The 16,148-nt window shown below is 38.5% G+C and overlaps 1 protein-coding gene across 3 annotated transcripts in view; it reads right to left on the reverse strand.

Moving 5' to 3' along the window:
• Window positions 1-16,148, reverse strand: part of RALA (RAS like proto-oncogene A) — a 48,585-nt gene that overhangs the window by 11,849 nt on the left and 20,588 nt on the right. For all 3 annotated transcript variants that reach the window (XM_080665858.1, XM_080665859.1, XM_080665860.1), the window contains one exon: window positions 964-1,172. In XM_080665858.1, the coding sequence (XP_080521984.1) occupies window positions 964-1,172 (209 nt within the window). The remainder of the gene's footprint in view (window positions 1-963; window positions 1,173-16,148) is intronic.

Raw genomic sequence — 16,148 nt, forward strand, 5'->3', positions numbered from 1 at the left:
TTCTAGAATCCTTTAAGTTCTTGAGACTTTCAGGTGTACATAAAAAGGAATACTTTGTATACGCCCAGGTTCAGTTCTTTACTCAGCCATCTGTGGAAATCCTTCTTGTCCTCCAGGCTCATCTATTTCATGAAGGCCTCTCCTGGATCCTCTGTAATGATCACTGTTCATGTCTCCTACTTGTCACTAACTTGCTTTTGGTTTCATGCCTTACTCAACTAAGCTGTATGAATCTTGAAAACAAGACATACTTCTTTTGTGTCCCCCATACCAAAGCAGGTACTTAACACAGAAATAAAAACATATAATTAAAGAATACTTTTGATTATGCATGTAGTATTTATGATACTCAGGAGCTTATTTACGTTACATTTCTCTTGGGTATAAAGAGAATCCCTCTCTCCTATACTCCTCTCTCCATCAAACCAAATGGGTGTCAGATTTTGATTAGGCAAATGGTAAATAAGATATAAAAGATATTATACAAAATAATCTAGTGTGCCAATCTACAGTATTATTATTTCTATTAAAAATCTCATTTCATGCTTCAGGACATCTATATTGTGAGGAGGATGGCAATATGCCTGCTGAGCACTACACAGGTGCTGAGAAAACAGTGACTAACGAAAAAAGATTTAAAATGTGGACAGAGCTCCATTATGTGATCCAAATGTTAACTATTATGGCAGTAGTAATATTTTATTCCAAAGAGAAATACTACTGTAATGCATGAAGAGACTACTATAATGTTGGGTAGCGAGGCTGTCACAAACTCAAGCTCCAATACAGCTGGGCCTGAGATAGCATCTGAGTATAAGTATGTAGTGGACAGAGCTACATATCCAAGAGGGAATAAACAAAATTAGAGTGAAAGCCTACCAAGTAAGAACCTCTAGTTGTCCATTTGTTTCTGGAGAAGAAACTGTTATGCAATAAGAACAACAACATTACTCCCTGACATACCTGAAGTCAGCTGTGGCTGCAAAGGATTCCATTTCTGTAATAGAGAACACACAGAGGAAACCTTCTCCGCTCCGGAAGTAGTTGTCTCTAATGGCAGCGTAGTCCTCCTGCCCAGCTGTATCCAATATATCGATCTGCACTTCCTCCCCATCCAGCACTACCTTTTTCCGATAGCTGTCTGCTTTGGTAGGCTCATAGTCCTCCACAAACTAAAAAAGATGAAAAATCCATTTAAAAATTAGCTTTACTTTTCAAAACTTATTTTGAAATATAAATTCACATGAAGTTTCCAAAATAATAGAGAGGTCCTGTACCCTCTGTTTTCCCCAATGGTAAAGATGGTATTAATTTAAGTTTCATTTTAGACAATTCGGCAGCTTCCTCATTTATAAAAAGTGAGGGTTGAGTTATCAACTCTAGGCTGTTTACAGCTTGAAATGTGTACCCTTTTTCTCCCTTAAAACACTACCTGCAAACACTATTACATAAGTATAGAGATATTGGAGGTTTGGTTCTAGACAACCACAATAAAGCAAGTTGTAATCTTTCTGTTGGTGGAAAGGGTCTTGCCTACAATTTGGGAAACATAAAACCTGTGAAGCGCAATAAAGCGTGCTGCTATAAAACGATGTATGCCAGTATTTTATTAAATGCGTAAGAATCCCTTTCTATGTGACTCTAAATATCAATTTTCAGGCCAGAATTGTGGAAATAAGGAAATAACTTGAAAGTAAGTCTATATTTAGGTAAACACTGAAAGTACCATTAAATCTTTTCTTACTCCAAAATGAATCAAGTCAAACTGGCTTATACTTCTCTGCAGAATGTCAAATCTTGAATTTTGAGATTTCTCCTCAAACTTTTGATATATATCCTATATAATAAAAGCCTAATATGCTAAGCGTCCAGTTGTCTGGTCGACCATTCAACCAATCAAAGCATAATATGCTAATGATATGCTAAGCCTGCTCAACTGCTCGCTATGACATGCACTTACCACCAGGGGGCAGATGTTATGTCAGGTAGGTTAGTTTGCTGCTGGGGTCCGGCTGATCCAGACTGAGCGAGATGGGCTGGACACGCCCTGGAGCCCTCCCACAGTTCCTCCCCGGCTGGCCAACCTCCCACTTCCCTCCCAGGCCCCAATCGTGCACCGGTGGGCGTCCCTCAGCCTGGCCTGCACCCTCTTGAAATCCGGGACCCCTCAGGGGATGTCGGAGAGCTGGTTTTGGCCCAATCCCGCAGGCCAAGCCGAGGGACCCCACTGGTGCACAGATCTGTGCACGGGGCCTCTAGTATATATATACATATTGTTAATCCTCATCTCCAAGGATATTTTCCCACTGATTTTTTTAGAGAATGGATGAGAGAGGGAAAGACAGAGAAATATCGATGTGAGAGAAACACACTGACTGGTTGCATCCTGCATGCACCCCAACCAGGACCTGGGCCAGGGAGGAGCCTGCAACCAAGGTATGTGCCCTTGCCAGAATCGAATCCAGGACCCTTTGGTCCACAGGCTGATGCTCTATCCACTGAGCAAAACTGGCTAGGGCTGATATTTTTAAATAGTAAATTAAACAACTTTACATACCCACTTCTATTTTCAACCTCATGAATCTCACCTTGGTATTTTCATCAGTGCATTATTGTTAGTGTGAGTCTATATATGAACACACTTTTGTGGGGGTTTTATTAGTTCCTATAAATATTTCATTCTCTAATACTCTCTTATTTATTTGCTCAATGTCTATATCCTCCTGCTAGAATTTAACCTCTAGGAGCAGGGACTGACAATTGGGACTCATCACTCTATCTCCAAAGCCTACAATAGTGCCTGGTACGTTTTAGACACTCAATAAAGAATTATTTTTAAAAAAATGAACAGAGTGTATTTATAACTGTAAAAGCTACAGAATATTCTACCATATTTACATGCTAATGTTTTACAAATATTTATGAACATCAAATGAACATTAAATGAAGGCTTAACCATTCATCAAAGGTCAGGAATGTGAATATTCATACTTTTGACCTCCTTATTGTCAAGGAGATGGATTTAGGATTAGTTTGAAAGAGTAGCTAGGTTTCGGTCAGAATGGCAGAGTCGGTAAACTCTGTGCTCTCCTCCTCCCATCACCACACAAAATTACAACTAAATTATAGCACAATCATTATTGAGAACCACCTGAAGACTAGCTACACACAAGTCCTAAAACTAAGGGTATAAAGAATCCATATCCAGACTGGTAGGATGGGTGAAGACGTGAAACAGGCAGGCCCCACATTAATTATCAGGAGGGCTATCTTGGCTGTGGAGGTCCCCCTGAGGAGGAAGTGGATCCAGCCTTATACCAGGCTCCGCAGACCAAGGTCTGAAAGAGGAGTCTGCACATCTGGCTGTGCATTTGAGAAAGACAGGGGACTGCTGGAACTGATGTGAACTTCTTGGGAGGCCAGCAACAGACTCACTCACAAACTCAGTAGCTCTAAGTTCCCATGCAGGGGCAGCAGCTCGAAAACCACTGGCAATATCTCGGAGGAACTCAACTAATTGACTTCAGGAAGGGGGCTGAAGGGAGAGAGGTCAGGGCAATAGTCTGTGGACAGAAGAGCTGGCAGGTACCACTGTTCCTTTGTTGAACTCCCCCCTCAACCTAGCCGGCCAGGCACAAGTGGGAGCCAAATCTATGCTCTCCTTTAACCTGGCTAACACCATTTACCCCACCCTGGTGATTCCAAGACCCTGTCCCATCTAACTCACTTCCCAGCCCAAGCCTCTCCCAGCAGCTCCTACAGAAAAGTATCCTGCCTTGGCTACTGCTGCGAACTTTCCCAAAATGTCTGAAAGATCCCCGAACCCCAAAAAGCAGCAGCTGACCTTGGTGTACCTTGTAGCTCTCGATAAGCAGCCCAAGCCCAACAAAAGTGGTGATGGGTCTCAACTTGCACTGTTAACTCCCATCAGCAGACCCCAAGCCTGGAATAAGCAGTAGCCAGTGTTGGCCTGGAACACAGCTTCAACTAAGCAGCCACAAACCTGGCAAAGGTGGTGTCTGGTCTCAACTTGCTCTATGGTGCCCCTCACAGGGTCCCATGACAGGAACAAGTAGTGCCCAGCCTCAGAAGACAGTGTAGCTTCTCCCAAGCATCTCCAAATCTAGTGTCAGTGGCAGCCAACTATAGATCACTCTGAAGCTTCTACTTGGAGACTCCAAGCATGAAACAAAAGGCAGCTGACCTTGACCTGCACTGGAGCCCTTTCCAGGAGGCTCCAGACCCAACATGCCCAGTGACCAGTATCAGAACACACTACAGCATCTCTCTAGCAGCTCCACAAATGACAAACCTAAAGGCCAGACTCAGTGGGCACCAGTGCCCCACTAAAGCAACTCTTGCTCCACGGGGTCAGTCAAGACACAATAGTATGCCTGCTATTGTCACAGTCACCCTCATAGGCAGTCAGCCCGAGGTCAACCCCACTCACTCACATGCCAACAGCAACTGAACCCCAACTACAACCAGTGGGCACACACAACCCACACAGAAGACATTACTGGGGCACCAGGCACAGATGATCACGAAGACTGCATTACTGGGCCCCTTCTACATAAAAGATCACATTGTCAAGACCAGGAGACATAGCAAGATCTACTTGATAAACATACACAAACATACACAGACAACCAAAGTGAAGAGACAAAGAAACTCTTCCCCAAAGAAAGGACAGGACAAAATGCAAGAAAACTAAGTAAAATGGAGACAAGTAATCTATCACATACAGAGTTCAAATATAGTTATAAGAATGCTCAATAAACCTAGGGGAAGAATAGATGAACTCAGTGAGAACTTACACAAAGTGATAGAAACCATAAAAAAGAACCAGTCAGAAATGAAGAATACAAAAACTGAAATGAAGAATGTGTTAGAGGGAATCAACAGCAGATTAGATGAAGCAGAGGACAGAATCAGTGATGTGGAAGACAAAGTAGAAGAAAACATCCAATCAGAACAGCAAAAAGAAAAAAATGAGACTAATTTAAAGGATTCCTGGGACAACATCAAGCATAACAATATTCACATCACAGAGGTACCAGAACAAGAAGAGAGTGAGCAAGGAATCAGAAACCTATTCAAAGAAATAATGACTGGAAAGTTCCCTAACTTGGTGAAGGAAATAGACATACAAGTCCAGGAAGTGCAGAAAGTCCCAAACAAGATGAACCCAAAAAGCACCAAGACACATCATAATTAAAATGCAAAAAGTTAAAGACAAAGAGAGAATCTTCAAAGCAGCAAGAGAAAGGCGGTTACCTACAAGGCAGTTCCCAAAAGACTGTCAATTGGTTTCTCAACAGAAACTTTGTAGGCCAGTAGGGAATGACACAAAAATATTCAGTGATAAAAAGCAAGGACCTACAACCAAAATTACTCTACCCCACAAGAATCAAAGCAGACATAAAGAGCTGCATAGATCAGAAAAAGCTAAAAGTGTTCACCACCACCATGCCAGTATTATAAGAAATGTTAAAGGGGCCTATTTAAGAAGAAGAAGAAAAAAAAAATCAAAGATATAATAATAAAACAGCAATAACTACGTAACTATCAATAACTACTTTAAGTGTAAATAAATTAAGTGCTCTAGTCAAAAGACTTAGGGTAGCTGACTTGATAAGAAAACAAGACCCAATGTATGATGCCTACAAGAGACCCACTTCAGATTAGATACACGTAGACTAAAGAAAAGGGATAGAAAAAGATATTTCAGACAAGTGAGAGCAAACAGAAAAGCTGGAGTCACAATATTTATAGCAGACAAAATATACTTTAAAACAAAGGCTATACCCAAAATAAAGAAGAGCACTTCATAACCAAAAAGGGATCAATACATAAAAAGGACAGAGCACTCGTAAACATCTATTCACCAAATGTAGCAGCATGTAAATACCTAAAGCAAATATTGACAGGCATAAAGAGAGAGCTCAACAGTAAGACAGTAACAATAGGAGACTTTAACACTCCATTGACAACAATGGGTTGAACATCCACACAGAAAATCAGCAAGGAAACAGTGGCCTTAAATGATGCACTAGACCATATAAATTTAATTGATATTTTTAGAGCATTTCACCCCAAAGCAGAATATACATTCAAGTGCACACAGAATATTTTCCAGAACAGACCACGTATCAGACCACAAAACAAGTCTCAATAAATTTAAGAAGACTTAAATCATATGAAACATCTTCTCTGACCACAATGGTATGAAATTAGAAATGAACTACAAAAAGAAAACTGAAAAAACACACAAACATGTGGAGGCTAAATAATGTGCTAGTACACAATGAATGGGTTAACAATGAGATCAAGAAAGATATCAAAAGATACACCAAGTCAACCCAAAATCTATGGGACAAGATAAAGCAGTTGTAGAGAGAAAATTACAGCAATACAGTCCTACCTCAAGAAGCAAGAAAAATCTCACTTTATACCTAAAGGAACTAGAAAAATAAATAAACCCAAAGTGATTATAAGGAAGAAAATAATAAGATCAGAGCAGAAAAAATTTTTAAAAGATCAATGAAAGCAAGAACTGGTTCCCTGAAAACATAAACAAAACTAATAAGCCGTTCGCCAGACTCATCACAAAAAAACCGAGAAGACTGAAATTATTAAAATCAGAAATAAGAGAAAAAAATGGCGGCAGAATAGACAGATGTGTTCCAAGCCTTGTCCCGGAGCAGAAAGAAACAACAGCTGAGGGTCGCACGAGGAGTGTTTGTTGGCAAGTTAAGGGACAGATAAACTCCAGGAGAAGTTGGGGGACTGCTAGACGGGGTTCCCCTTACTGGGCAGCCCCCACTGCGGCTGGGTCCCCTCCCGGAGCTACGGGCTTGGACGCGGAGACTGCGCCATCTTGAAAGGGAAAGTGGAACTTATCAAAAGCCTGAAAATCCACAATTGTGGCACCCACTGAACAGCTGCGAGCCCCAGAACACCGGTGCCCAATTGGCACAAACACGCGGATTCAGAGGAGCTCTACACTCCACCACGGAAAGGAGAGAGAGAACTACTTAACCAGACAGCCGGAGAAGAGAGACCATGGGGAGACAAAGACACAGCCCGCATATGAAAGAAAAGCAGGCATCACCAAAAAAGGAAGTAAACGAAATGGAGGCAAGCAACCTTCCAGAGAAAGAATTTAGAGAAATGGTCATAAGGTGGGTGAAAAGAATGGAAGACAAATTCAACAATATGAGTAAGAACCAAGAGGAAATGAAGAACCAAGAAGAAATGAAAAATGACATCGCTGCTGTAAAGAACTCAATAGAAAGCATCAAGAGTAGACTAGAAGAAGCAGAGGACCACATCAGTGACAAGAAGACAAGATGGGAAAAAATACCCAAGTAGAGCAGCTTCTAGAAAAAAAAATTAAAAAGCAGGAGGAGAGCCTAAGGGAACTTTGGGACAACACGAAACAAAACAACATCCGAATAGGGGTTCCAGAAGGAAAGGAAACTGAGCAAGGAATAGAAAACCTGTTTGAAGAAATAATGACAGAAAACTTCCCTGATATAGGGAGGAAGAAACCCACACAAATCCCAAGAAGCTCACAGAGTCCCAAGCAAAATGAACCCCAAAAGACCGACACCAAGGCACATTATAATTAAAGTGGCAAACACCAACGACAAAGTAAAAATCTTAAAAGCGGCCAGAGAGAGACAGAAAGTTACCTACAAAGGAACCCCCATCAGACTAGCAACTGATTTCTCAACAGAAACTCATCAGGCCAGAAGGGAATGGAATGAAATATACAAAGTCATGCAAAGGAAGGGTCTGAATCCAAGAATACTGTACCCAGCAAGGCTATCAATCAAAATTGAAGGTGAAATCAGGAGCTTCACAGAAAAAAAAGGACTAAGGGAATTTATTACCACCAAACCAGCAATGCAAGAAATGCTAAAGGGTCTGCTGTAAAAAAAAAAAAAAAAAAAAAAAAAGAAATAGGAAGCGAAGAAGGAACACAGGGGTAAAGAATAAAAATGGCAACAAATAAGTACCTATCAATAATAACTTTAAATGTAAACGGATTAAATGCCCCAATCAGAAGACATAGGGTAATGGATTGGATAAGAAAACAAGACCCATATATCTGCTGCCTACAAGAAAACCACCTCAGAAAAAAAGACGCACACAGACTGAGGGTGAAGGGATGGAAAAAGGTTTTCCAGGCGAATGGAAATGAAAAAAAAGCTGGGGTAGCAATACTTATATCTGACAAATTAGATATTAAAGTGAAGACATAACAAGAGATAAGGAAGGCCACTTCATAATACTAAAGGGAGCAATCCAACAAGAAGAAATAACTCTGGTAAACATATATGCATCCAAATACATAAAAAATCTCCTGGAGGATATCAAGGGACAGATTGACAGCAATACAATCATAGTAGGAGATTTTAATACCCCACTATCACCATTGGACAAATCCTCTAAACAAAAAATCACCAAAGAAACATCAATCCTAAATGACTCACTAGACCAGATGGAATTAATTGACATCTTCAGAACATTTCACCCCAAAGCCACAGAATATACATTTTTCTCAAGTGCACATGGGTCATTTTCAAAGATAGACCATATGTTGGAACATAGGCAAAGTCTCTTCAAATTCAAGAAGATAGAAATCATGTCAAGCATCTTCTCAGATCACAGTGGCATAAAACTGGAAATCAACTACAATAAAAACAATCCAAAGAAATCTAACACATGGAGACTAAACAGCATGCTATTAAACAATGACTGGGTTACCAGAGAGATCAAGGAAGAAATAAAAAACATCATGGCAACAAATGACAACGAAAACACAACAATCCAAAATCTATGGGACACAGCAAAAGCAGTCTTGAGAAGGAAGGTCATAGCTCTACAAGCGTACTGCAAAAAACAAGAAACAATGGTAATAAACTACCTAACCCTACAACTCAAAGAGTTAGAAAAAGAGCAACAAGAAAAGCCCAGTGTAAGCAGAAGGAAGGAAATAATAAAGATCAGAGCAGAGATAAACGACAGAGAGACCAAAGAAACAATACAAAAGATCAACAAAACCAAGAGCTGGTTCTTTGAAAGGATAAACAAGATTGATGAACCTCTTGCCAGACTCACCAAGAAGCAAAGAGAGAGGACCGAAATAAACAAAATCAGAAATGAAAGAGGTGAAATAACAACAGATCCCGCCGAAATACAAAGGACTGTTAAGATATACTATGAACAACTCTATTCCAACAAACTAGACAACCTGGAGGAAATGGACATATTCCTAGAAAAATATAACCTTCCAAAACTCAATCAGGAAGAAGCTAAACATCTCAATAGGCCAATAACTATGCAAGAAATTGAAGCAGTCATCAAAAAGCTTCCAGCAAACAAAAGCCCGGGGCCAGACGGCTTCACAGGAGAGTTTTTCCGAACATTCAAGGAAGAACTAAAACCTATCCTCCTCAGACTATTCCAAAATATTCAAGAGGAAGGAACACTTCCAAACTCATTCTATGAAGCCAGCATCACCCTAATACCAAAACCAGATAAAGACACCACAATGAAAGAGAATTACAGGCCAATATCCCTCATGAACATAGATGCCAAAATCCTAGCAAATTGGATCCAGCAGTACATCAGAAAGATCATACACCATGACCAAGTAGGATTTATCCCAGGAATGCATGGATGGTACAATATCTGCAAATCAATAAACGTGATACATCACATAAACAAATTGAGAGATAAAAATCACATAGTCATATCAATTGATGCAGAAAAAGCATTTGACAAAATCCAACACCCTTTCTTGATAAAAACTCTCAACAAGGTGAGAATAGAAGGATCATACCTCAACATAATAAAAGCTATATTCGAGAAACCCACAGCTAACATCATACTCAATGGGCAAAAACTAAAACCATTTCCCCTAAGAACAGGAACAAGACAGGGATGCCCACTCTCACCACTCCTGTTTGACATAGTACTGGAAGTATTAGCCATTGCAATTAGACAAGAAGAAGAAATAAAAGGCATCCAAATTGGAAAAGAAGAAGTAAAGCTGTCCTTATTTGCAGATGACATGATATTGTACATAAAAAACCCGAAAGATTCCATCAAAAAACTAACAGACTTAATAAATGAATTCGGCCCTGACCGGTTTGGCTCAGTGGATAGAGCGTCGGCCTGAAGACTGAAAGGTCCCGGGTTCGATTCCAGTTGAGGGCATGTACCTTGGTTGCAGGCACATCCCCGGTAGGGAGGTGTGCAGGAGGCAGCTGATCGATGTCTCTCTCTCATCGATGTTTCTAACTCTCTATCCCTCTCCCTTCCTCTCTGTAAAAAATCAATAAAAATATATTTAAAAAAAAAATAAATGAATTCGGCAATGTAGCAGGATATAAAATTAACGCCAAGAAATCTATGGCATTTCTATACACCAATAGTGAACTTACAGAAAGAGAGACTAAAAAAGCAATCCCATTTACCATCGCACCAAAAAAATTAAGATACCTAGGAATAAACTTAACCAAGGAGGTAAAAGACCTATACATGGAAAACTACACGACACTGAAAAAAGAGATAGAGGAAGACGTAAACAGATGGAAGAACATGCCATGTTCATAGATTGGTAGAATCAACATCATTAAAATGTCCATACTACCCAAAGCAATCTATAGATTCAATGCACTCCCCATTAAAATACCAACGGCATATTTCACAGACCTAGAAAGAACTCTCCAAAAATTCATCTGGAATAAAAAAAGACCCCGAATAGCCACAGCAATCCTGAGAAAGAAGAATAAAGTAGGAGGGATCTCAATACCAGATTTCAAGCTGTATTACAAAGCCACTGTTTTCAAAACTGCCTGGTACTGGCACAAGAACAGACATATAGATCAATGGAATAGAATAGAGAACCCAGAAATCCACCCAAACCACTATGCCCAATTAATATTTGACAAAGGAAACATGAGCACACAATGGAGTCAAGACAGTCTCTTCAATAAATGGTGTTGGGAAAATTGGACAGATACATGCAAAAAAATGAAACTAGATCACCAACTTACACAAAAATAAACTCAAAATGGATACAGGACTTAAACATAAGACGGGAAGCAATAAAAATACTAGAGGAATCCACAGGCAGCAAAAGCTCACACATATGCCAAAAGAACTTCTTCACTGATACTGCCCCTAGGGCAATGGAAGCCAAAGAGAAAATAAACAAATGGGACTACATCAAAATAAAAAGCTTTTTCACAGCAAAAGAAACCATCAACAAAACAACAAGAAACCCTACTGTATGGGAGAACATATTTGCAAATGTTATCACTGATAAAGGTTTAATCTCCAACATCTATAGGCAGCTTATACAACATAAAAGGAAGATAAATGATGCAATAAAAAAATGGGCAACGGACCTAAATAGAATCTTTTCGAAAGAAGACAGAGGAAGGCCAAGAGACACATGAAAACATGCTCAAAGTCACTAATTATCCGAGAGATGCAAATCAAAACAACAACGCGATACCATCTCACACCTGTCATAATGGCTATCATCAACAAATCAACCAACGACAAGTGTTGGTGAGGATGCGGAGAAAAAGGACCTTCGTGCACTGCTGGTGGGAATGCAGACTGGTGCACCCACTGTGGAGAACAGTATGGAGTTTCCTCAAAAAACTGAAAATGGAACTCCCATTTGACCCAGTAATCCCACTCTTAGGAATATATCCTAAGAAACCAGAAACACCAATCAGAAAGGATATATGCACCCCTATGTTCATAGCAGCATAATTTACAATAGCTAAGATCTGGAAACAGCCTAGGTGCCCGTCAGCAGATGACTGGATCAGAAAACTATGGTACATCTACACAATGGAATACTATGCTGCCATAAAAAAGAAGGAATTCTTACCACTTGTAGCAACCTGGATGGAATTGAAGAACATTATGCTAAGTGAAATAAGCCAGTCAATGAAAGAAAAATACTACATGATCTCACTCATTTGTGGATAATAAAAAACATTATAAACTGATGAACAAAAAGATAGATAGAGAGGCAGTAAAGCATCAAACAGACTGTCAAATTACAACGGGAAGGTTAAGGAGTGGGGGAAATAAGAGATCAACCGACAGACTTATATGCATGCATAGAAGAATAACCAACGGATGCAAAACATTGGGGGGTGAGGGCATGTATGGGAGTGGGGTGGGGAGGGGCAATGGTAAGATATGTACACATATAATACCTTAATAAAATAACTAACTAACTAAATAAGTAAATAAATAAAATCAGAAATAAAAGAGAACCGACAACTTACGCTACAGAAATATAAAGAATTGTAAGAAAATACTATGAACATTTGTATGCCAACAAATTGGGCAACTCGGAAGAAGTAAAAAATTCCTAGAAACATACAATCCTCCAAGATTGAATCAGGAAGAACAAAAAATCTGATGAAATCAAATCAGTACTCAAAAAGCACCCAACAAACAAAAGTCCTGGAACAGATGGCTTTACCAAACATTCAAAGAAGAATTAACATCTATCTTTCTTAACCTATTAAAAAAAATTGAAGACGAGGAAAGACTCCCAAACTCATTTTACCAGGCCAGTATACCCTGAAAAAAATCAGACAAAGAAAATTCTAGGCCAATATCCCTGAAGAACATAGAAGAAAATCCTCAACAATATATTAGCAAGTTGAATTCAGCAATACATAAAAAAGACCAGAAACTGTGATCAAGTGGAATATATTCTCAGGATGAAAGGTTGGTTCAACGGAACAAATCAATTAACATGATAGATAACACCACATAAACAAAAAGAAAGCCCTGTCTGGTTTGGCTCAGTGGATAGAGTGTTGGCCTTCGGACTGAAGAGACCCGGGTTCAGTTCTGTCAAGGGTATGTACCTTGCTTGCAGGCTCCATCCCTGGCCTTCCTTGGTCAGGGTGTATGCAAGAGGCAACCAATTGATATGTCTCTCACATCAATGTTTTTCTCTCTGTGTCTCTTCCCCCCACTTCCACTCTCTCTAAATATAATGGGAAAAAAAATCCTCCGGTAAGGATTAAAAAAGACAAAAAGGAAGATAAAAATCATATGATCACTTCAATAGGTGCAAAAGCATTTGACAGAATCCAACATTCATTCATGATAAAAACTCATGAAGTGAGGATAGGAGGGACAAACTGTAACATAATAAAGATCATATATAACAAACCCACAGTTACCATAACTTTCACCATAGCAATCAGATAAGGGGAAAAAAGGCATCCAAATGAATTCCGTAAAGTAGCAGGACACAAAATTAATATTCAGAAACTGGTTGAATGTTTATACACCAATAATGAATTGTCAAAAAAATTAAGAAAACAATACCATTTACAATTGCATTGAAAAGAATAAAATATCTAGAAATAAATTTAACCAAGGAGGTAAAAGACCTGTACTTGGAAAACTAGAAGACACTGAAGAATAAAAGAAGATAACAAATGGAAGGATATTCTGTGCCCATGGATTGGAAGAGTTAACACTGTTAAAATATCCATACTATCCAAAGCAATCTACAGATTCTATGAAATCCTTATCAAAATACCAATGGCATTTTTCACAAAATTAGACCTAAGAATCCTAAAATTTATGTGGATTCATAATAAACCCTATATAGCCAAAGCAATATGGAGAAAGAACAACAAAGTCTGAGGTATCATGCCACTTGTTATCAAACTATACTACAAGGCTTTTGTAATCAAAACAACATGGTACTGGCATAAAAACAGACATGGAGGTTAATATAACAGAATAGAGAGCCCAGCCATGCTTCTATGGTCAACTTACATATGAGAAAGGAGGCAAGGATATATACTGGAGTAAAGATAGTGCATTCAATAATTGGTGTTGGGAAAATGACAAACACATGGAAAAAAACAGAAACTAGACCACTTTCTTAAACCATAAACAAAAATAAACTCAAAATGGGTTAAAGACTTTAATATAAAACCTGAAATCATGACATTCTTAGAAGAAAAATAATAGGTATTAAACTCTTTGACATCGGTCCTAGCAATATTTTTTGGGGCTATGACTCCTCAAGCAAGAGAAACAAAATAAAAAATGGGACTGTATCAAACTAAAATTATTATTATAGTGTAGAAAATCATCAACAAAACAAAAAGAAAACTTACTGAATGGGAGAAGATATTAACCAGTGATGCATTCGATAAGGGGTTAATATGCAAAATTCATAAAAAACTCAAGCAACTTTTCACCAAAAAAACCCAAACAATCCAATTAATAAATGGGCAGAGGACCTGAACAGATATTTCTTCAAAGAGGTCATACAGATGGCGAATACACATAAGAAAAAATGCTCAATGTCACTAATTATCAGAGAAATGCAAATTAAAGCCAGAAGGAAATACCACCTCACACCGGTCAGGATGTCTATCATCTATAAATCAACAAACAACAAGTTGTGTAGAAAAGAGAACCTTCATGCACTGGTGTTATAGGATATAGGACTCTAAATTGGTACAGCAACTGTGGAGGCGGTTCCTCAAAAAACTAAAAATAGAACTACCACACGTCTCAGCAATTCCATTTCTGGGTATTTATCTGAAGAAATCCAAACCACTAATTTGAATAGATCTATGTACCCCAATGTTCACTGCAGCATTATTTACAATATCCAAGATATGGAAGCAACCAAGTTGTCTACTGATAGATGAATGGATAAAAGAAGATGTGGTACATATATACAATGGAATATTACTCAGCCGTAAAAGAGAATGAAATCTTGCCATTTGCAACAACGTAACACCCTTCACTTAGATTAATATTCTAAGTGAAGTCAGACAGAGAAAGACAAATACTATATGATTTCACTTACATGTGAAACATAAAAAATAAATGAACACCACAGACACAAACTCATAGATAATCAAGAACAAACTGATGGTCTCTATATCAAAGAGGGGTTTGTGAATGGGTGAAGATGTGAAAGGAATTAAGAAGTATAAATTACCAGTTATAAAAATAGTTATGGGGATGTAGAGTACAGCATAGGGAATAAACTCAGTAATATTTTAATAACTATATATGGTGTACTAGATTTATCAGGGTGATCACTTCGTAAGTTATTTAAATGTCTACTCACTACGGTGTACATGTGAAAGTAATATAATATTGTATGTCAGCTATAATTGAAAAATGAATTATACAAATTTTTAAAATATGACAATTTTAAAAAAGAAAAAGAAAATATTAACTAGGATCCTAGAGCAAGTACTTTGTGGAAAAATGTGTTATGAGCCATAATTTTTAAAAAAGGAAACCATTATTCTTACCACTTGACAAAAGTAAATAGTTTGTACACTTTGATTTTTTCAAAAAGAAAGAAGAGCCCTAGCCGATTTGGCTCAGTGGGTAGAGCATCGGCCTGTGGACTGAAGGGTCCCAGGTTTGATTCTGATCAAGGGCACATACATGCCCGGGTTGCGGGCTCAATCCCCAGTGGAGGGTGTGCAGGAGGCGGCCGATCAATGATGCCCTCTCCCCATTGATGTTTCTATCTCTCGCTTGCCCTTCCTCTATGAAATCAATAAAATAAAAAAAATTAAAAAAAAGAAAAGTAGCTGTTAAAATGAATAGTATGGACAACAGAATTGAACAGATAAAATTAGTAATTTCATTTAAAGTACTATTTCAATTTTCCCTCTGTTCAAATTTTTTATTATAGTCACTGCAAGTGGGACAACTGATGGATTTAAGATTTTTGTGTGTACGAAAAATATGGTATAGAAGGATGCAATAGAAGGAGACATGGGGTGGTAGAAATCTGCAAGATTTTTTTCAAGAGACCAGTTTAAGCAGGTTGAATAACCTCTCTGAGGGTTCGTTTTCTCATCTGTAAAATGGGAATACCACTACCTACCATGCAGGACTGTTATGAGGATTAGGTAAGAAAGAGTAACCACAAAATCCTGCTTCTATTAGAAGAATTGAGGATAAATGCTTAAATTAGGTGACCAACTCTTAAATTATTTAGACTTGATAATAGTCTTCCAGGGAAAGAATCTGGATCAATAAAGTCTGATATATTATATGTACACAAATCTGATAACCTGTCTAGTAAT

The sequence above is a fragment of the Plecotus auritus genome, assembly GCF_963455305.1.
Source record: "Plecotus auritus genome assembly, chromosome: 4".
NCBI lineage: Eukaryota > Metazoa > Chordata > Mammalia > Chiroptera > Vespertilionidae > Plecotus > Plecotus auritus.